Source organism: Furipterus horrens, unplaced genomic scaffold (assembly GCF_987537825.1).
Source record: "Furipterus horrens unplaced genomic scaffold, mFurHor1.1.pri manual_scaffold_7, whole genome shotgun sequence".
In the NCBI taxonomy this organism is placed as follows: domain Eukaryota; kingdom Metazoa; phylum Chordata; class Mammalia; order Chiroptera; family Furipteridae; genus Furipterus; species Furipterus horrens.
Genome location: NW_028327177.1, coordinates 126,334,644 through 126,356,897, shown reverse-complemented (window position 1 = coordinate 126,356,897; position 22,254 = coordinate 126,334,644). Strand labels below are relative to the sequence as shown.

General features: G+C 34.7%; 1 protein-coding gene across 4 annotated transcripts in view; it reads left to right on the top strand.

Moving 5' to 3' along the window:
* Positions 1–22,254, top strand: part of SLC4A7 (solute carrier family 4 member 7) — a 96,630-nt gene that overhangs the window by 32,569 nt on the left and 41,807 nt on the right. For 2 of the 4 annotated variants that reach the window (XM_090284409.1, XM_090284410.1), the window contains exons 2-7: positions 4,575–4,656; positions 8,076–8,222; positions 11,377–11,515; positions 12,092–12,252; positions 14,249–14,437; positions 16,893–17,261. In XM_090284409.1, coding sequence (XP_090140535.1) covers positions 4,575–4,656; positions 8,076–8,222; positions 11,377–11,515; positions 12,092–12,252; positions 14,249–14,437; positions 16,893–17,261 — 1,087 coding nt within the window. The remainder of the gene's footprint in view (positions 1–4,574; positions 4,657–8,075; positions 8,223–11,376; positions 11,516–12,091; positions 12,253–14,248; positions 14,438–16,892; positions 17,262–22,254) is intronic. The other 2 variants (XM_090284412.1, XM_090284411.1) reach the window with 1 other exon arrangement.

Below are 22,254 nucleotides of genomic sequence, written 5' to 3'. Positions count from 1 at the left end.
GGGATAGTGGAAGAGAGGGAGGAAGAGGTAGGGAAGCGGCTGACAGAGAGAGGGAAAGAGAGAGAGAGAGAGAGAGAATGAGGGAGAACGGGAGAGAAACATTGATATGAGAGAGGAACATTGACTGTTGCCTCTGTTACAGGCCCCAAACAGGGATTGTGCGCTGACTGGGGATTGAACCTGCAACCTTGCTGTATGGGATGATGCTCCAACCAGCTGAGCCACCTGGCCAGGGCAGTTACCTTATAAGTAGGAACTGGAAACCAAGGATAAAATAATTTGGTTAAAGATTATTAGTGATTGATCTTGCATTTATGTACTTTAGGTGCCTTTTCATTCTTTAGTGTGTTTGAGTTTGCCCAGTGCCTCAGCTTTTATTTCATTTTAGGTAGGTTTTATAAACATTTACTTGGGTAACTCACTTATCTGAGGTTAAGAATGAAAACATTTTGATATCAAGGGTTGCTCTGTGCTATTGCCATTGTTAGGTTTCCACTATATTCTTGGAGTTAAAAAAATGAGGTAGAGTTTATTTTTCTAGATGCAGATTTTAAAATAACTAACCTATTATCAGATTAAATTTGAATTTATTTTAAAAAATATCAAAAGCAAAACATTTGTTGTAACACGAGGTTGAACACTATGCGGTTGTCTGTGTCTGTTCTTTCCTGCTGCTTTCCCAGTCACCATAGTGCCGGGTTTAACAGTATGATATTTGGCCTTCAAAATGTTTAATGGTACACATATTTTTGTACATAGTACTTTTAAAAAGCAAAAATATACTATACATAGTGTGTGAACTTTATATTTAGAAATAGGGCTTAAAGTATTATACAAAAATTATAAGATTTAAAATGTAATATATTTGTTTCAGAAATGCCGTACCCCCTTGAAACATCAGTGGTTTCATTCTAAGAGATTTTCAGTATACAGTGATATGCACCCCGCATGCGTCGTTGAATTACTTGTAGAATGTCAGGATGGCCAGTTTGTGTGGCCTACTTAATCACTGCATTTGTCAGAGACCGCCTTTCCAATTCAGTTCACAGGCATTGAAAAGCTAAGTAAAGTTTTTAAGAGAAGAGAGAAATGAAGATTCTTCTCCCATCCCCACTTTTTTTAACAGTTCTAGTTGTGTAAAAATTTTAGACTTTAAAATTTTAACTTTTGTTTGTGTTTACAAGCTACGCTTGAAAACATTCTCATTGAAGATGAAATAATAACAGTACAGTAATATTTTCACTTGCCTTTAAATTAAATGACTTACTTAAGGCTTCACAGATAATGTCTAATGGGAGAAGCTGGATGGACCATTAGAGGATGAGCTGATGGACATCCTTGTTATTTTAATGTGCCTATTTTTATACATATTGGAAGGTGTTTTTTTTTTTTTTTTCATGGTAGATGTTTAGAGGTCAAAGAGTGTCTGTTTTACATAAGCAAATATCGTGAGATTGCCCACTTTAAGCTATTTTTAAATGTTCACTGAATAGTGTTGTTAGTACATCTAAGCATGTAAGTATATCTGCATGGAAATAAAAGGTTTTGTTGTTGTTTAGGGGTGAGGGACGTGCATTGTTTTGCTTCCTATCTTGGCAATCCTTCCTGCTAAGTGAAAGTTTAGAATGGGAGCAGTTAATCCTTTTAAAATACATGGTATGCTACTTCTTGGGATAATACAACTTCTGCCCTTTCAATTTAGGAGACAGCTTGTCTTTTGTACCTGTGCACGTTTAGGGACTAAATGGTATCGAGTCATTGGAAGAAAGTTGAATAAAGATTTTAGAGTACCACACTCTTAATGGTAATTATTGATTATCCATTCTTGTAATTTTTTTGTGGGTTTTTTGTTTGTTTCCTATTTTTTAGAAAAGATTTTATTTATTTTTAGACAGGGAACAGGGAGGGAGAAAGAGATGGAGAAAAATATCGATGTGAGAGAGAAACACCCATCAGTTGCATCTCTCATGCACCTGGACAGGGGATCGAACCCACAACCGAGGCACGTGCCCTGACCAGGAATTGAACCAGTGACCTTTTGCTTTGCCCAGCCAACTGAGCCACACCAGTCAGGGCTATTTGTTTCCTATTTTAAGCCTTTCCTTATTTCTAAGGGTATATGATTGTCATAAGGCAGTTTGATTAACCTACATACTATTGTCTGCCTTCTTTCTTAATCATTATATGAAAATGTCACATGGTCTGCATAGCCTGCTTCTGACTTCTTTAAGTATGGAGCCTTAGCAAGTCATTTATTTTTTCTCTGAATTTCCTATATTAAGTTGAGCACCAATCCTTGAGAGTCATATACAAGTACCATTTGATATCCAAATATATTTGATTCTGTAGTTTGGATATCAATAAATTTGCATTCTCTAATATACTGAGACTGGTTCTGAGCTTTGGGTAGCAAATAGCGTTTGGATGGCAGGGAATTTATTTAAAATTAATCAAATTGATTCAGTTTTTGAGTTTAAAGATCAAGAGGATCTGCATACTGAGAGTTTGGATAACAAGGAACAGTTGTCAATGAATCTAGTTTCTATACACTGAGAAAAGCTCTATACAAAAATACAAAACTTTAGATCACAAATTAGCAGACTTTAAAAGATCATTTTACCCAGCCTCCTCTTTGATCCTTTCTAAGACAACTGGTTCTCCAATTTTTGGACGATTTTTGGACGTTGAGAGTGGTAAGAAGCTAACAACATTGTGTGCCACTTTGGTTTGTTCTAAGTGCTGGAGGACATGCTGGGCAATACGAGGAACCACAGACAAAACGGGGATGGTTGAAAACTTCCCTTGCAAAATTCAAAAAAGATTATAATTGGATGGGTAAAAAAGTAACACCGTTTGAGAAGAATGTTCAGTGGAATATTAACAATGTTGTAATTGATGTTAGTATTATTTAATTTTCTCATCTCCAGTTGTCTCCGTTGCCTACAAAGGTACCAATTAAAGCATAAGGACCTTCTAAGAGAACAAATTAGATTATTTCTTTTCCTTCTTGAAAGCTGTTTCTTTCCTGCTTTGGGAGCTTTGTAGCACTTTGCTTCCATTCAAGCCAGAACACTGTCCATTTCTTTTTGCCCATCCTTTTGCCTGCTTTAAAGGTCATCTGTTGCTTCACAAAATCCTAGCCCCCTTCTACTCATTTCTGGTCTCTTAGCCTCTTGCTGGGCCATCCTTTTCCTGCATTTACCTTCTGTTTTGATACTTTGACAGAGGCATTATAGGATGGGACCTCTCTGGTGGGAGTGGCTTGCTGAATGAGGTTCCACATTTTAGGTTCCTCTGTGTACTACACACAGAATACAGACTCCCTGAGCTGATTGTTGTTACCTGTGAAGTTCAGTGAGGCTTGTTTAATATCAGCCAGCTCTTCCTCAGAACCTTTGTATATCTTTTAAAAGTGTGGATGTCCTCCTTCAATACGGCTCCCAGTCCTGGGTTTCACTGAGGACAGCAACATCCTTTTCCGCTGTTCCCCGCTCCTGGTATACTGCCCTCTAGTCTTTGTCACAGGAACTGGAATAGACTTTCCAGAGCAATTGGAAGTGGTGGTGGTCTCCTCCTTATTACACTTGCCCACCCAGTCTGGGTGTATCTATTGGAACACCTTGTGCAGGCTCAAGGCTTCATGCTGCCGTGCAAGGTTAAAGGTCTGCAAGGTTGAGTATCTCCTTGCCTGGCCCCAGCAAACCCATGCTGGGCAAGGGTCCAGAGTGAATGACAGCTGAAAATGAAAACTTTCTGAGGGAAGGGAATTTGTTCATCGATCTCTGTCTATGGCACAGAATCTTGTGCCTAATAATTACATAGTAGTTAATGGTGGTTACAATGCTCTTTTGAAAGTTAAATTAGAAGTTGAGAAAGGAAGTTTTATTCTCTTAAAAATAATCTATGCCATATTTTACAATAAATATATTTGGTCTTTGTTGAGCTGAAGAAGGGAACAAAATTATGAAGGCAGACTTTTACAATCGAAAGCTAGACTCTCCTTACGGGTTAACTTTTAGCATGGCTTTTCCTTTGTGTGAATAAAAAGTTCTTATAATTTTGGTTGGCCCTTGGTTAATTTGTCAGTGAAAAATGGTACTACATGTTAAGTCTATAGACTTATTTTTGACAATATATGATTAACCAAAATCCAGGCTATTGTAACTCAGTAAAGTGCTTTCCTTTTAATTAGGGGACCGAAGGGCAAAGAACAAGTAAAGCATTCTATATTGACATCTGAGGGTCCCTCTCACCCCACATGTTCTTTAATTTCTGATCTGGAGGATCTTTCTGTTTAAGTGACTATAGGTACCAGTTACTTAGTTACTTCCGTAGAACACCAGTTAAAAATCTTTACCCTCTCAATTCTTACCGTGAGGTTTTTGAATGGTCTTTTGTGGATTAAAAGAGCATATAAGTATACTTTAAGAAGAATACAGTTAGCTGTAATAAGAATTTAGTTCTTGAATAAGAAGGCAATGTTATATATTTTTTGGCTATCTCAAATAATGCATCTAGTAGTAGGCCCTCACTACATATTAATTCATGAGCCAATGAAAATAATTTCTTTCTAGGGTCCTGATGAAGAAGCTGTTGTGGATCTTGGTAAAACAAGTTCAACTGTGAACACCAAGTTTGAAAAAGAAGAACTAGAAAGTAAGTTTGTTTAAAGTCACTTATGCTTAGCTTGGTAATTTACTAACGAACGTTAGTGTCCTTTAAGACTCACCTACTACTTGTTGAAGTACTTTCTGTTGTTGTTGTGAAGTAGAGCATACATGGAGAGGAGTGGTCCTTTATACTTTATAAATATAATTTAAAGATTAATACAGCAAACACTCATGTAACCACTATTTATATCTGCAAATAGAACATTCCCTGATAATTTATTCTTTGTTAAAAGTAGACATAACATAGTTAATATCACAGTTACCACTAGTTGTCATCTAAAGACTCATTTTATAGGTCTGTTACATCGGCCTTTTAACAGGCTATAATAACCTCAGCATAAAGTTGTGGAGCAAATGAATTACCTGCCAATCTTCCCTATGCAGAAGAAAGTGCTTTCTTTCTTTCTTTTTTTTTCTTTTGAAATAAGTTTAGATTTACCAAAGAGTTGCAAAGATAGTACAGTGTTCCTGTATACTCTTAGGCCAGCTTTTTCTGTTAACATTTTATGTAACCAGCATAAACTTTATGAAAATGAAGAAATTAACAATGGGTAATGATTCAATTAACTAAATTACAGATTTTATTCAGATTTCGCCAATTTTTCCACTGATGTCCTCTTTCTCTTCCAGAATCCAGTTGAACAATTTAGGATCTCGTAGTCATTTAGTTGTCATGTCTCCTTAGTCTCATCTAATCTCTAACATAATAGGTACTCTGTGCCTTGTTTTTCATGACCTTGGTTTTTTTGAAGAGTAGTGGTTGAATACTTTGTAGCATATCTTGAAGTTTGGGTTTGTCTAATGTTATCATATCAATAGACCAAGTTTATGGGTGTTTGGGGAACATACCACAGAAGTGATGGCTATTCTCAGTGTATCACGTCTGCAGACATATGATATCAACATGACTTACTGTTGGTGATGTTAACCTTGAACACTTGGTTAAGGTGATGTTCATGGCAGATGTTTTGGTAGACTTATTTTGGGGTCTTTTTGAGAACACATCATAAAATTAAACTCTTCTTGAAAACTGGTATCACATGGGGCCATTAATCTGCTGCTTGTAAAAAGGAGATGCAACGAGACAGAAGTGTTCTCCACATTTACTTTTTGAGATAGAAAAAAAACAACAACTGTCTTTTAAATTTGACTTTTAATCTAGACTTATTAGGGCTTCTAGAAAGAACCTCAGTTACCTAGAAGTTTGTGGTTAGATTCTATGAAAAACAGGGACTATGGAAGTTAAAATTTTAGCAATAATTTCTTAACTCAAATGTATGGTGATGATATTTAATCCATCACTTACCATTTAATGTCAGACCATGAAGGGAGGCACTTGACTATGTTTCTTGGCTTCCCTCGGTTACCTTAAAGCCCCTTAATTTTGCATACTTTTGAACATAACAAAATTTCAGTATCAAGTTTGAGGGAGAGATTGTGTATCTCAGAGTTTGACTAAATAGGCCTTTGGTGATATAAAGGTGAAAGAAAAATGAAAGAAAAAATTATGAGAGTACACTTAGGGGGCGATAATAAAATCAGGAAAAAAAAAAAAAAGACCCATGTGGTCTGATCTTTCAGTCTTTGGGTTCTAACGTATACTTATTTATCTAAATTGCAAACTCACGAACAAATTATTTATTTCATTCTAAATTGCTAACTCTTAAAATTTATTTTTGTCTTAGTGCATTGCGGCTTCTGTGCCAAAACCCATTAGTACTAATTGGGGTAACAACTTTATAATTTCTAGTGCACAATGATGAGAACTTGACTCTTTTAATTTCAGCTTTTCTTTAGTGTTCACAAGAAAATAGTTTCACTGAAATGAAATTGTAAGCTCACTGAATTTTGTTACTGTTTGTTTTCACTTGAGATTTAATTTACATAACATAAAATTCACCAGTTTAAAGCATATAATTCATTGTTTTTTAGTATATTTACTCTGTTGTGCATAACCACTCTCTAATTCCAGAACTTTTCCATCATTCCATAAAGAAACCCTGTATAATGAGTTTTTAAATTTGGGATTTTTTGGTAAAATATTTTCAAATAATTGATATTTAATTTTTACAGTTCTTTAGTGCTTACCATGGACTAGGTAGAGTAGTGGGTACTGGGAGATGTTTAAATGATTTTAGTTTAATATGTTTTTGTAGGTCCAGCATCTTTAGTTTAAAAGGTGATTATTTACTTTACTGACATTGATATTTTGGAAACTGAAACAAGAAGTCAGAATAGGTCACCTTTTTTCGGTCTTACTGGGAAAATGTGTGTCAGGCAGCTCACATTTTTTGCTGCTCTGTGCGTGTTTGTAAATGACTGCAAAACCTCCGTGGGTCTGAGGTTACAAATAAATTAATTGAGTGGCAAATGTGCAAATACAGAATCCATGAATATTCAGGATTGACTATACTTTTAAATCTTATCTAAAGATGAAGATTTTGAATTTTTTGAGGTATTTATATTCTGACCATCTAATGGAATTTGTTAGGAAAGGAATGACATTATCATTCATATTTCAGCATATTTTTTATATTGCTTTTAGTACATAAAGGCAAAAATCAGCTTTATGCCAGATGGTTTTAGCCTAGTTGCAAACTAGTTAAATTTGTAGTCCATGACCCCTATCACTCAACACAGCTTAGATAGGAACCTCATTAAAATTATTTAAGAAATCAATTTCATGCTTCTTAGTATTTGACACAGTGCTACTAGCTGTCTTGCTCCATGATTCAGTTTTATTTAGTGGGCAAGAGCAGAGATTGCCTTTCATAACCATTTTGCTGGTCAGAATACAAACTCAGGATAATGCAACAGTAGCTTTTTCTATCCTAAAATTGTATGATAACCATACTGTGTTGCTTTGTTTTCCCAATCTGATTATTTCCACCTTTTAATTGGAATATTTGGAACATTTACATTTATTGTAGCCTTCAGTGATTTGGACCTTGATGATTTGAGAATTTCAAAACTTAAAGAGATTAGTAAATTCTTACAGATACCCAAATATAAAGTATTTAATTATCATTAAAGCATATCTCTTAAGGGCCTCTACTAACTAGGATTGGCCATAAATGTAGATGGAATAATTTTATATCTACATAGTATGATTTTAGGAGGACCAAGCTCGCTTTTCAAAATATCATTTTAGACTTGCAAATTAATGCTTATTATACAAGCAGTCCTGTGTATCTGTGTATATATCAGTCAGTGATATTAACCCTTGCTGTGACATTTTGTGTAGTGTTCTGTAAAATAAAGAGAACTAACAGAAGACTAGCTTTTTAAATTATGTGAGTTTATATGTAGTTTTCTTTTAGCAAAGTAAATTGTGGTATGCTTTTGGCACATCACTTGTTTTTTCCTTTTGGAAAACCAGTAATGTGTTTTTGAACCTTCTGCTAGGTCATCGGGCTGTCTATATTGGTGTCCACGTCCCGTTTAGTAAAGAGAGTCGTCGACGTCATAGGCATCGTGGACACAAGCATCACCACCGGAGAAGAAAAGATAAAGAATCAGATAGAGAAGATGGACGGGAATCTCCTTCTTATGGTAAAAGAAAACAGTGGTTCTCCATGACACAGTTTAAAGTTCTTTCCTAGAAAGCTTTGTTTTGTTTTGTTTTTTAAATTGAATATTTTCTTTTAAAAAATGTATGTCTTCAATAATGTAGGCACATTATGTGCATTGAAAAATACCAATTGAAGTAAGACTATATTTTCCTACAAGAAAAAGATTTGGTTTATAGGTTAAGATATACTCAGGGTAAGTGACAAAAGTAAGGGACTTTGTTTTCATTGTACTCAGCCTTGGAATTGTAAAAGTTGAGTCTTGGCACTTAAACTTTAATTTAGTAGGGTTTTATTTACCTTTCTTTATAATATGTAAACTATTATATATTTTATTATTTACATAGGCAATAAACAAATATCTGGAATCTTGAGACTCCTGAAAGAGATTGTATATTTTATTTTATTTTTAAACATTTTGGCCAGAAGATCTTATTCACTAAGTTGGATTACTTGGTTATCTATGCAAAAAAGAATGCTCTGATTTGATAGTATGGTTTACATAGGACAGGATTTTTGTTTGAAAGTAGACAAATATAGAAGTACCAAAAGACAGGAAATCAGGAAAAGAGGAAAGGGAATGTTATCTGATGATACACGTTGCTAGTGCTGATGATTTAAGCGGTGCTGAGCGGTGGGAAAGGCAAGAAACAGAAAAAAAAAATAGCTATGTATCCTGAGGAGGATTCTCAGACATTACACTTAGTTATAAGGAGCCACTGGTTTTGTAGCACAACATGGACCCACATGGCCCTCTTTACACCATGGGTCCTAGGATATGTGTGTACATTCCAACTCAACAAAACCCAAGGAGAACAGACATGAAAAGAACCACACAAAGGCACATAAAATCAAATTGCTGTAATCAAGATGTAATAAGTCTAAGTGTATATGCTTGTATTAACAGCTTCAAAATACATAAAACAAAAACTGATAAAATTGAAAAAAGAAAAGGATAAAGATAAATTCTCAATTAGAGTTGGAGATTTCAAGTCTTCTTTCTCAGTAATGGATAGATCAAGTAAACAAAAAACAAAACAAAACAGTAGTAATATAAATTATCTGAATAACACTATTAGATTGACATTCACATTTATAGAGTAGTCCCCAACAATAGGAGAATACACATTCTTTACAAGTGTAAATGGAACATTTACCAAGATAGATTATAAACAAGTTTTAATATATTTAAAAGGGTTGAAGGATATTCTCTGGCCACAATAGATTAAACTAGAAAGATCTCAAGAAAAATCTCCAAATATTTAGAAATTAAACAAGATGCTTCTCAATAACTTATAAGTTAAAGAAGCAATTATTATGCAAATTAGGAAATATTTGATATTCATGGGAAAAAAAACAGTGTAGTTATTAACTGATATAAAGTCTTGTAATATGAGGACTTGCTACTGATTTGCACAGGTTTTATTTAGCATGGTGCTGTGCAAACTGTCTACATATTGGAATTGGTTAAATGCAGCTAAAGCAGTGCATAGAGGAAAATTTATAGCGTTTAGTCCTTATGTTAGGAAAGAAGAAAGATCTCAAATCAATGAATTTCACTTTTAACTTAAGAAACTGGGGGGTGGGGGGATTAACTGGATAGCTCAGCTCATTAGAGCATTGTCTTAATATGCCAAGGTTGCAGGTTCGATCTCTGGTCAGGCACATATAAGAGTCAACCAATGAGTGCACAAATAAAGCGGAACAACAAATTGATGTTTCTTCTTATGATTTGAAAAATGGCAAGAATGTCCTGTCTAGTTACTTCTATACAAGTTACTGGAGCACCTAGCTCATGTAATGAGGCAAGAAAAAAAGGCATACAGATTGCAAAGGAAGGAGTGAAAAATTGTTTTTATTCACAGACACAGGGTTATATATATAGCAAATCTGAACCAATCTATGGAACCACAGAACTGATTGAGTTTGGCAAGGCTATAGGATACAAAATAAATTATATTTATATATAGTAGCAATGAACAATTAGAAATTTAAAAAAAAATACCACTTTCAGTAGCATCAGAAATTTTACTTTGGGATAAATAAGGTTCAAAACATTAATAAGTTCAATCACAATATGTTTTTGTCCTGCATAAATCTAAGGGTATTCCTTCAATATACAGACTGATGTCACATATACATATATATATATATATATATATATATATATATGGGGAAATTCAGATATGTTGTTCTCTTGTCTTTCTCCCTATTCTTTATATTGTCCCCTTCCTGGAGCTTTTCCTGTTCAACTTGTTTATTCTGTCCTCTGTGTCTCTTAACCTTTTGTGTTTTTCGTCTTCTTATTTGTCATTGATGCATTCTGTCTGGCTGTCTTTTCCTGTAGTAATTCCTTTTAATTTACTCTTTAACCTGTTCTAATATCATTTTATGTTGCATTACAAATGCATGAAAGTTTGTTTATTTCAGTGTCAATTTTGAGTTTGACTAACCTCTCATGTTCAGCAGAATTTGAGTCTGTTTTTAATTGATGCTTGTGTTTGTTTGCTCGTTTGTTTTGACTGTCATGGACTAGAATTTATGCTAATGTCTCTGTTTGGGGATCCTCTATCACAGAGTTTAAATTCAGATGCCATGCGTGGGGTGTTTGCTCCTTACAGTTTCCTCCCTAACCTAAGCTTGTAAGAGTTTTGCTCCTCCATGACAGTAGGAAAAGTCAGTTTCTGTATACCTCTAGTTTTGGGTTTTCACATATTTTTTGAACTTGAAATTTTCTTTTACACTCTTGAACTTAGCTACATATTAAATGCATATTATTTCATGTTCTTTACTATCTAACATTCCCACGTATTTTTAGTAAAGAAAAAGTTCTGTCTTTAAGTATAGTATTCCATGTTTTTGGATGGTACTTACTTTGTTTTTGCATCAGCTGTTGCAAAATTAGTCTTGTTTATTTTTAACATGGAGTTTTCCTTTCTTGTCTGTGGATGTGATCTTTCTGTGATACTCTTCCCCCCTATCCCCCGGATGGTTGCTCCTGTTTCCTTCCAGAATTATATAGTATTTTAATAATAAAAATTCTGATGAAATCTTTTTATTTATAATCAAAACTGTGAATTTATCTTTGAACGAATTGAGGAAAATTGTGAATGTATTTAACTTCTTATTTTGTCAAGACACACCTTCCCAGAGGGTTCAGTTCATCCTCGGCACTGAGGACGACGATGAGGAGCACATTCCCCATGATCTCTTCACCGAAATGGATGAGCTGTGCTTCAGGGATGGGGAAGAGTATGAATGGAAAGAAACGGCCAGGTACTAAATGCCAGGTCTCAGTGTTTAAGTGGCTTTACGTGATTTCTTTTTGTAATGAGACCATAAAATTGAAATTATTATTATAGATATCTGGTGCTTTAAAACAATGAGTGGAGAATTTCCTCGTTTCTGAAAATTATCTTTAGTTTTTCTCTTCATTCTCAAAATTTGTTTCCTTAAACATTCCCTGTTACTTTAATATAACACAAAAGGAGTTATGTTATAGATTTTCATAACTCCATAATTACAGGAACAAATTTGAAAAATCAAAATCTTGTGTATTTTAAGGTTAAAAGAGGATTAGAAGTGGAAACTATGAAGTGCCACAGCTTGTTTTTGTAGACTTATTATCGTGATAGCTCAGAACGGAAAGAGGAACTGCAAAGATAACTTGTGGCTAATAGGTGTTGTAGACCACAGCCTGCCTAAATTTGTAAAAATGTGTTTGTAGCCAGATTTTGTTTTGGTGGTGATCTTTGTTTCTCTTTAAAAGAACAAGTTTATGCTTATCATATTAAAATAAGCCAGTGAAAATGTCATTATATGTAAAGTATTTTTCTGCATTCTACATTTCAGGTGGCTGAAATTTGAAGAGGATGTTGAAGATGGTGGTGACCGGTGGAGTAAACCCTATGTGGCAACTCTCTCTTTGCACAGTCTGTTTGAACTTAGAAGTTGCATCCTAAATGGAACAGTCATGCTGGATATGCGAGCAAGCACTCTAGATGAAATAGCAGGTTATAGCAGATTGACGCTTTTATATTTAAGTTGTACTGAAATTCGAGATACTTCAATAAGGGAAATAAAGTGGAATTTTAGGCTATTGATTTAGCAACTCTGTGTTGAGCTTCCATTGAGTGCGGGGCAGTATGAGGAGTAGACATATAAATAACACTCTTTGTCTCTGATAAGTTTGGAGTCTAGAAGATTAGACATAACTCCAGGATCAGGAAGAAGGCGAGTAGAACCATAAGCCAGTTATGGAGTCAGTTTTCTGGAAATGCAGAGGGAAGAGCTTTTTTGTTTCTTTGTTTTCTGGACCAAAGTATCTGGGGAGGAGCTACAGAATATATTAACTGTACAACTTTTTTATAGAATTTTGAGCACATGGGAACAAGCAGCAGTTAGTATAAGAGAAAAGAAAGTGTTCCAATGCAGACGAAGAGAAGGAAGAAAAGTCTAGAGAGCATAGACAGGTATGAGTTTAGGAAAGTTGGTGTGAGTATATAGGTTTCCTAAAGAGTAACTGGAGACATATTTGGAAAAGAAATTAGAGCTGGGTTGTGATTAGCCTTGAATTATGGGGCCAAGAAATTGGATTTATTTGGTAGGCAATTTGGCTCTTGAGTGGTTTTTAAATCGGAGAGTAGTGTGATCTAATGTGTGTTAAGATCATTCTGGCAAGAATAGTAGGGTGGCTTTGGATTAGGAAGCAGTTAGAAGCAGGTGAGGCCCGTTATTCTTCTGGAATAGCTTAGACTATAGAGATGCAAGCTACTGTGGAGATAGAAGGTAGAAAAAGACAGTTTCACTATAAACTACAATTGCTCAAAACCAACATTAAGTTCAGTGGTAATGAATTTGATCGTGTGACTACCTTTATAGAGTGCTCTCATGGAAAAACAAAACAAAAAAAACTAGTATTTGATCTTCAAGAAAACCATACATTATTAGAATTTTTCAAATTGATGCTTTCATATTTAAGTTGTACTGAAATTAGACATACTTCAGTTTCTCAAATTCTAATAATTTACCAGATTGTTAGATTTGAGCACATGCTGTAAAACTTGAAAATTATCATAAAAAGTCCTACTTTTTTCTTTGTCATTTATGAAGGAAAATTTGACCTAGGAATATTGAAATTCGGGTCTTACTTTGGCTTTGCAATTATCACATAATACAATGTAACCCTTTAGTAAATGTTTTGTATAATCCACCCTCACTTGTATGGTAGCCTGTAGTCATTGTGTTAATGTTATGGTTAACCTGCCAGGTTGATCTCTTCCAGCTTTCTTTTGGAGTAATCGTACAAGTTTGAAAACTTGACACTTTTATCTCTAGTGGCACTACTTAAAAATATTTATATATACTCCATAAACTAAAAATAGTCCAGCCACTACAGTAATTTATAAAATGTCATCACCTTCAATCTCCCCATCCCCACCACCTCATCTTCCTAGAACTGATTCCTTTATATATTTTATCTTATCTGCTCCTTGGTTGTTCTGCCTCTGAAAGAGTAAGAGCAGAAACTTGATCTGCTTACTTAACTGCTATATTCCCACCAAATAATAGGTAGTCAGTAAATAGTTAAATAATTAAATGAGTGAGTCCATATATTCATCTGCAGTTTTGAGGGAAAGTATGAGGTGAAGAAATGAAATGCCTTCACTTCTTAGGAAGGCTGTGCTATTAAATATTCAGTTTAATAGAATTGACTATCTGTATCAGCAAAGCATTTCCAGCTATACAGAGGCTATGAGTGTAGAACGGTAATCTTTTTACAAATAACAGTACTCATTAATGTGAAGGTCTCTGTGTAATTGGTTCATTTTTGTTGGATGATGTTCACATTTACCTTGATGCATACATTATTCAATATTGGAAAAGAACAATACTTTCCAGAGCTGTGTAAGAATCTTGTTTTTCTAGTACAGTTTTACTTACAGTATATTCCATGCTATAGTCACCCAATTATTTGGTTGTTTACATATTTATTTTTTCTTTGACTAGATATGGTATTGGACAACATGATAGCCTCTGGCCAGCTGGATGAGTCCATTAGAGAGAATGTCAGAGAAGCTCTTCTGAAGAGGCATCACCATCAGAATGAGAAGAGATTCACCAGTCGAATTCCCCTTGTTCGATCTTTTGCAGATATAGGCAAGAAACATTCTGACCCTCACTTGCTTGAGAGGAATGGTGAGATAAGTTGTGGCATCCAGTTTCTGCTAACACGTCTGTTCTAACAGCATTCCAGTATGTTACAGTTAGCGTTTGGGGAAGGGAAGATATTTTTTCCCAGACAATTACATAGTTCATTTCATTATCTTTTTTATTATGCTTTTTAAAAAGTATTATTTATGTATTTAAAAATATTATTTCTAAAATGTCTCTTTATAACATGACAGAAGTATCTGTAGAAATCATTTAAATAAAAAACTTCAGGCATTCACTCTTGGTAATGCGGCACACTTAAGTGTCAGTAATATTTAAACACTATCACTTCTTGCTTTTTTTATTTCTGTCCAAGAATTCTTGTGTAATTGATTAAAGAAGCATAAATTATGATCTCTAAATTTAGTTTTAATCTTTTTAAAATTCTGAATCTTGGGACTGAACCTTATTATCTATATTAGTTTTTTCCTAGTTGTTTTTTTTATTTTTAAATTTCTTGAGTATACTTTGTTTGATGGCCATAAACAAGTGTTTCTGGGTTGGTTTGCTGATTTCATTGATCTGTCTTTATACAATGTGTGGAAGTTTTTTATGACTGCTCCTGTCTTATTCCAGGAGTGACACGTGACACAGGGCAGAGACCCACGTAGTCCCACTTCTCCACTCTGGTTCACAGTCTCGCAGTGGGTTATCCATGGGAAGTGGGGAGACAGTGTTTTTATAGCCATTTACTTTTGTCACTGTCTTAGTGCTGGAGTACTTGGAGGTCACACTTGGAGGTCTTGCCTTTCCTCTTTTTAAAGCAGAGGATTACATCATTGGGGTTCTATTTTGGCTCTCAAAGAGAGCTGATGACAGCAACTCTGGAAAACCCAGGTGCAAAGGGTCAGAGTTGCTTCTGAGGGTCACTGTTTCCTCTAGCTGCTGCTATTACCCCTGGATTATGAGGATTACAGTGAAGAGGAGTGGGGGATGGGCCACAATGTCTTCTGTCCCAGAAATAACAGTGTGGCTTTTAAGTGTTCTCCAGGCAGATAGCCATTGGTGGTAGGGTTTAATACTATATCTAGAGTTGAGTGTAATTGTTTGCAGCTCAGTGTAAAATACTTGAATTTATGTGACCACTGAAAGTATTTTAAATCTGTTTTAAATTTGCCTTTGTTTTGTTAAGGAAGCTTAAGAATAAAAGAAATCTCTTAGGATCCTATGTTCAATTTGAAAGCTACCACCTCTGTCACATTTTGCCTCTTATTTTCATCTTTTATGTATTATAAAGTCTCTGCTTCCGTGAAATGAGTTCATTTACCCAGAGAGACCCTATTAAATCTTTATTTCTTATATGCAGTGGGTCCAGATTATTCTCCAATTGTAATTTGGTTTCTTTTAATCGTAAGACAATGGCTGTTTTCTTTTAAATGCAATTTTAGCATGGGAATTGTGTTATTTTGTTATAACAGCTTTCTTGCATGTAGCTTGTTTCTTCACTAAATGGATGGTGGTGGTTTATGGATTGAAGATTTATCTTTATTTTTAATATTTCTGGGATCTCTTGAGCATGTAGCTTTGATGACTTAGACTTAGATCATATGGGATTGACTGTTATAAATCTTATTTTCCTAAAAGCAATTAATTTCATTAAGATACACTTCATATAATAGGTGCTTGAAGTATGAGTTTACATTACCTTTTGAAATATGCTAGGCTTACTTCATTATTGCTGTTGGTGAGAAATACTTTATTCTTATTTAGTTAGATTAAAGATTACATATTTATTTAAACTTATCTGCCATATTACAAATGGAATCCTATTTTAGGACATATATTAATGTCTTTAGAGAGCTCAAGACTATGTATTCTTTAAAATTGACATGTTTCTCTTTGAAAAATGACTATAACTTGTGTTATGTTTTTAAGTTTTACTTTCAAGAACCAGAAGTAGGTGATGTACTTAATGTTTTAAAGATTAGAAATTATGAATATTGTTAATGTGGACTTTTCTGGTGAGAGACAGTTAACTGTAGTGGTTTGGTACTGTGCAGAACAAATACACTAAAATAAGCTATTAGTGCTGGTAAGTTTTGTTTTGGGTTCTATTTCTTAAGTTTTTGTACTGTGTTCTTATTTGATATTTATCATTTATTTAAGCAGCAGGTTTGCATTGATATTTTTATTTTTTTAAAAAAGCCACACTGTTGGGCATTATAATTACTAACAATATTTTCCCTTATAATTTACATTAACATTGTTACTTATTATTATTGATACTTCTTCTCCAGGGAACTAATTATAGCTTAAGCAATTTTTCAGTGACTTTCTAACATTTAAAAATCTGATTGCTGTGCTAACCCTGATAGCATGAATTTGAAATGTTGGGTCCTTAAAGCTTACAATTTACATTGTAAATTGATTTTTTGGTGTGTGTTTCTATTTGCCTCCTTCAGTGAACTTCATCATGTTTCATTTATTTGTTTTATCTCAGGGGAAGGCCTTTCAGCCTCCCGCCACTCTTTACGAACAGGTCTGTCTGCCTCAAACCTTTCGTTGAGAGGAGAATCGCCTTTATCTCTTCTTCTCAGTCATCTTCTTCCTTCTTCAAGAGCTGGAACCCCTGCAGGCTCAAGGTGTACCACCCCAGTACCCACCCCTCAAAACAGTCCTCCTTCTAGCCCTAGCATCAGTCGCCTGACCTCCAGAACTTCCCAGCAGAGTCAGCTTCAGGGCCCAGAACTGCTGGTTTCTCCTGCCAGTGATGATATTCCCACAGTAGTAATTCATCCGCCAGAGGAAGACCTAGAAGCACTGAAAGGCCAGGAGCAGAAGAATGAGGAAAATGTTGACCTAACTCCAGGCAACTATTCAAAGTCCCCCATGTGTGGTGCTTTCTGCCTCTGGATCACTTGCACTCGGAATGCCTTTAGCACCTAGCTGTAGCAGCATTTGTAGATGATGCTTATAATTTATTTTGACTTCTGCATGTTTTTTTTTTCTTTATAATATAGTACAGAAATATTATTAGAATTATTAAAAATTTGAAATTATACAAAGACTACAAAGAAGACTACACATAACCTAAGCCCTTTCAAAAATTTTCACTGAGATTTGTCAGGTCCAGGTATTTGAATGGTTCAGGAAAACATAGAAGGTTTTTATAAGTAATCTTTTAATTTGCCATGATTTTTAGAAAATGGTGGCTTTTCTTGTGCATTCATAAGGTGAATGAACACACTGTACATAAATTATAATGAGGTCAGATGCCTTTCATCTTCTGTTGGGTGCTTTTGTCCAACGGATGCAGTATATTTTGACCTTCCTAATAATAATGGGATGGAATGTTTCATTTTGTCTCCTAAAAGACTGATGTTCTCCAGTGACTGCCTGGAGACATCATTATTTCAAGATTGATATTATATTTTGGAATAGATTTTAGTTGTCCTTTATTTAATTCATGTCATATGTATCTTTAACCCAAATATATCTTGAACTTTTCAAGACCCGAGTTCCTATGGTTATGGCTAGAGTATGTTTTTGTATGTGAATCAGGAAAATCATTTCTTAGTGGATATAAGTTTTGCAACTTATTTAAGGATTATATAGTATGAAAATTTTTATATTGTCTGTACATTTATACATATATATGCCCTATTTATATATTCTTCTGTGACTGTTTTACTGACAGTCAAACATCGATGTGATGTATTTGAATCCTGACTAGTGTTTTTAATCCTATAGCATTCTCTATAATACTGATAATATTTAACACTTCAATTGTAGTTTATAGTTATTAAATTAGCCTATTTAATTGGTAGACAAATTTGTGTAGGTTAGGTGGACATAAGCATTTTTAGAAACTCAGACTCAAAAATTAAACTAATAAGTGACAGTCTAAGTCCTCCGACTGAAAACCTCCGTGCTCCTACCGCTGAATGATAGGCATCTTGTGCTTTATTGGCTGTATCCAAGTATACTGAGTGCATTTAATTAAAGTTCATTGTAGTTGCCAAAAAATGATATGCTTATTTTTTTTTTAAATCCTCACCCAAGGATTTGAGAGAGAGGAAAGGAGAGAGAGAGAGAAGCAGAGAGGGAGTGGGAGAGAGGGTGGGGGAGAAGGGGAGAGAGAGAAACATTGAGACATTGATGAGGGGGAAGCATCGTTCGGTTGCGCCCTCTATGTGCCCTGACCGGGGATTGAACCTGCAACCTTTTGGTGTACAGGACGATGTTCCAACTAACTGAGCCTCCTAGCTAAGGCAGTGATATACTTTTAGAAGTTAAAAAATGTAAGTTTTGTGGCTAAATCATTATAACATTAATTATGATCATAGTTATAGCCACCCTTGTTTTATAGTTTGTTCCACACACAGGTATATGTACTTTTCATGTATCATATTTCTAATTCTTCTAACAGTTTGGTGAGGTTTGTGGTATTACCCCCATTTACAAATGAAAACTAAGACTTAGAGATGTTAAGATCATACCATAAATGATTGGAGCAAGGAATTGAACTGAGATCTACCTCTAACAAAGTCTAAAGTATAGTAATCCATTGTAAATTTTACTACTTTGTAAAAATGATATAATAATGAAGTGACTGAACTAAAATGAGAAAAAAAAAAACTGGTAATAATTACTCAGAAATAAACATCGCTCTTAATTATAAAGAACCAGCAAGATTTACTGTTTTTCCTGAACAAAAGTGATTATACAGTTACTTCCTTGCATTTGTTTTTACTGATATCTCACAGTAACACTGAGTATTTCTTGTTTACTAGCTTTTATGTTATTAATTATAAAAGACTACAAATTTTATATAGGAAGGAAGGGATGTATGGGTCTCAATGGCTTGTTAGGCCATGTTGTTAGGGATAAAAGGAACAATTGACTGAGAATTGAGGAACAGAGTTTCTTTTCCTCCTCTGCCATAAGTATGCCGTGAGATTTATCAGCCCTTCTAAAGAAAAGGAATTGGAGTTTCTAAAGAAAAGAAAAACCTCACAATTCTTGTTTTAAGAATACTGCTATAGAAGTATGTAATTAAAATAATAGGAGCGACTGTATATTATTCTCCGTTTAATTACTTTGGTGCTTAAAGCACCTAGAAACTCTCGTTTTGTTTCCTTAAAGTCTGATGTTATGTTGCATGAGGAAGAAGGTGGCCTCAGCATAATTTTGGAGAGCCGAATGTCATAGATATTTGGGTCATGGGTCATTATTTGTACGTAGCCAGAGTAAAAAAGAAAGTGGAATTTCCCTTTTTTTTTTTTTTTTTGAGAATAATTATATATAAAAGAGGTAAACTCATTTCTAGTATTTATAACTGCCTTCTAACTCAGAGATTTTTAACTGAGGTGCTGCAAGAATTTTTAAAGCATGCAATACCTGACTATTTAGTCAGAGGCACTGGCTTTTTTCCCCCTCTTAGATTATCAAATAAAAAAAAAAAACAATGACAACAGCCAACATAACAGTAGTTACTCGGTGTGAATTTCCTGTTTTGACCCATAAATACTTGTATGTAGGTCATGTAATAAAGTTGCATCTTATGGTCATGTTGCATTATAAGGTTGCGTCTCATTGGTTAATTCTTGGTACCAGGAATTCTTATATACAAAGTACATTTTTAAAAAAAGTCACTTAGGAGCAAAAGGGTAGGTAGTTACTATTATTATTATATTTTTTTGTATAAATCAATCATAAATTATACCCATTTTTTGTCAGATTGGCAAAAAGTATATTTTTGATGCGCTGCAGAATTTTAATAATTATAGTTTATGTGTGCCATGAGATGAAGACAGTTGAAAATCGCTGTTTGGACTGAGTATTTCCCAACCTTGGCACCGTTAACTTTGGGCCGGACCCTTCTTTGTTGTGGGGGCCTGTGCTGTGCACGGTGTGGCATTTAGCAGCATCCCCCGTCTGTCTTCGCTAGCTCCAGCAGCACCCCCCGGTTGTGACAACCAGAATGCCTCCAGACATTGCCAGATGTTTCTTGGGGGACAAATGTCTTTCCAGGCTGCAGACCATTGTGCCTACTGCTTCTACTTTTCAAATTTTAATGACTGAAAACTGATAACTTTGACTTATCTTTCTCGGCTTTGCTTTTTTAAATCTTGGTATTGCTTTTATATATACACATACTCACATTTTCTTCTTTTTTTTTTAAAGCAAAGAAATATTGTCCTGAGTGATCTGTGCTAATGATAGTTTTAACTTTGGGGTATTTACTCATTAAATTCTGAGCACTAGGAATTTTTTGTAGGAACAAAGAAGTTTTTTTTTGTTTTTTTTTTTTACTGATTGAGAAAACAGCTTTAGTTTAGCTGACTGAGATTGAGAAAAGGAAGGACTTCATAGATAAGAGAATCTTGGAAAACTGATACATACTTGGCATGGCATCTTTAACAGGTTCAGGATGACCAGCTTAGCTAAGTGACTTCAGGTCACATCTTCTAGCTTTGACAGGATCTAGTTTCACATCATTTCTTCTTCCCATTCCTGTTTTATCCTTGCTTTCCCTCAGAACCTTCTCCTCATTCCACTCTTCTCTCCAAAATCTGTTTCCTGGGACTATTCTGGGAAACTGTGCATATGTATTCTTTGATGATACATCTACAGATTGAACATTTTTAGTAGTTTACAAGTATATATGTATTGATGCTCTGTTGTACTTCCTGCCAGGTCCTTAATGATATTTGTCATTTTCTTGCGTGGGAGTTGGTGGAAACCACTGGAAATACTAGTTAACTACCCCCTGCCCCTGCCTCGCTTGGGCATGTATTTTACTAAAGGAATGGAGTCTCTTCTGGAAATTCAGGGGCAAAGGTCAAAGAAGAGGAGTCTTAATTACTTTTCGGTGCTAAGCTAAAATTCTGAAAACTGAGTTAAGTTTTAGGAAATACTGTATTTCAGAATTCTTTCACACTTCCAGAGAATGAGCATGTAGCTAAATAGATTGCATATGCTTTTTTATGCTGAGATTTGGGGCCACAAGGACATCCTACTTTAGGTATTTAATAGAGAAGTGGATATCACAAAGGTCCTCTCTCATTGAGTTTAAGCACTAAATCGGAATGACTTAGTTTCAGTTACAGTGTGTGATATTCTAGAAAATGAATACTTCCTTAGATGCATCAAATAGATGTGATGTGCTTACAATTCTGGAATTTACTTACCAATATTAACCATAAGGTTTATAAGATGTAACCCCAAAGAGTTTAATTGAGTTTCCGTGGGTCACTAGATTGCCGTGTGAGCAGTAGAGTTAAAAGTAAAGTCAGTCTATGGTAATCCAGTCTAGTGACTTCTCTCCTGCGATACTTAGTGTTCGATATTCTTGAACTAGAAATCTTGGGTGTTTTGAAAATATGAAATACATTGAATTGTAGAAATCTGTGATGTACTTTAAAATTTTTGATATTTGAAACTTTTGCAAAATTCATAGTGGTAACAATTGGTCACATGCTGCAGAGTGTTGTTAGGTGCAATGTTGCTGCTGATTGTCACTTAAAATGAGTATAGTCATGCTGGGACATTCATCATTTGTCATCCAAACAAGCTATTTTTACAGAATATACAGATGTAATCCAAAGAAGCTAATTTTATAAGTTTGCCCAGATCTTAGAAGTTGCATGAATTACTTAAGAACCCCATAGCTTATAAAGTGTCAGAAAGTGCTTATTTCAACACTGATTAGCTTGATTAAAAAATCCTTACTCTTTGTATTTATATTATAAAAGCATTGCTATTATATTTAAAGTTGTATTTTTTCAGGAATAATGATAGTAGACAGCATGTAAATGTAGACAGAAATGAAAACCCTTGAGAAAACTATTGTGATGGTG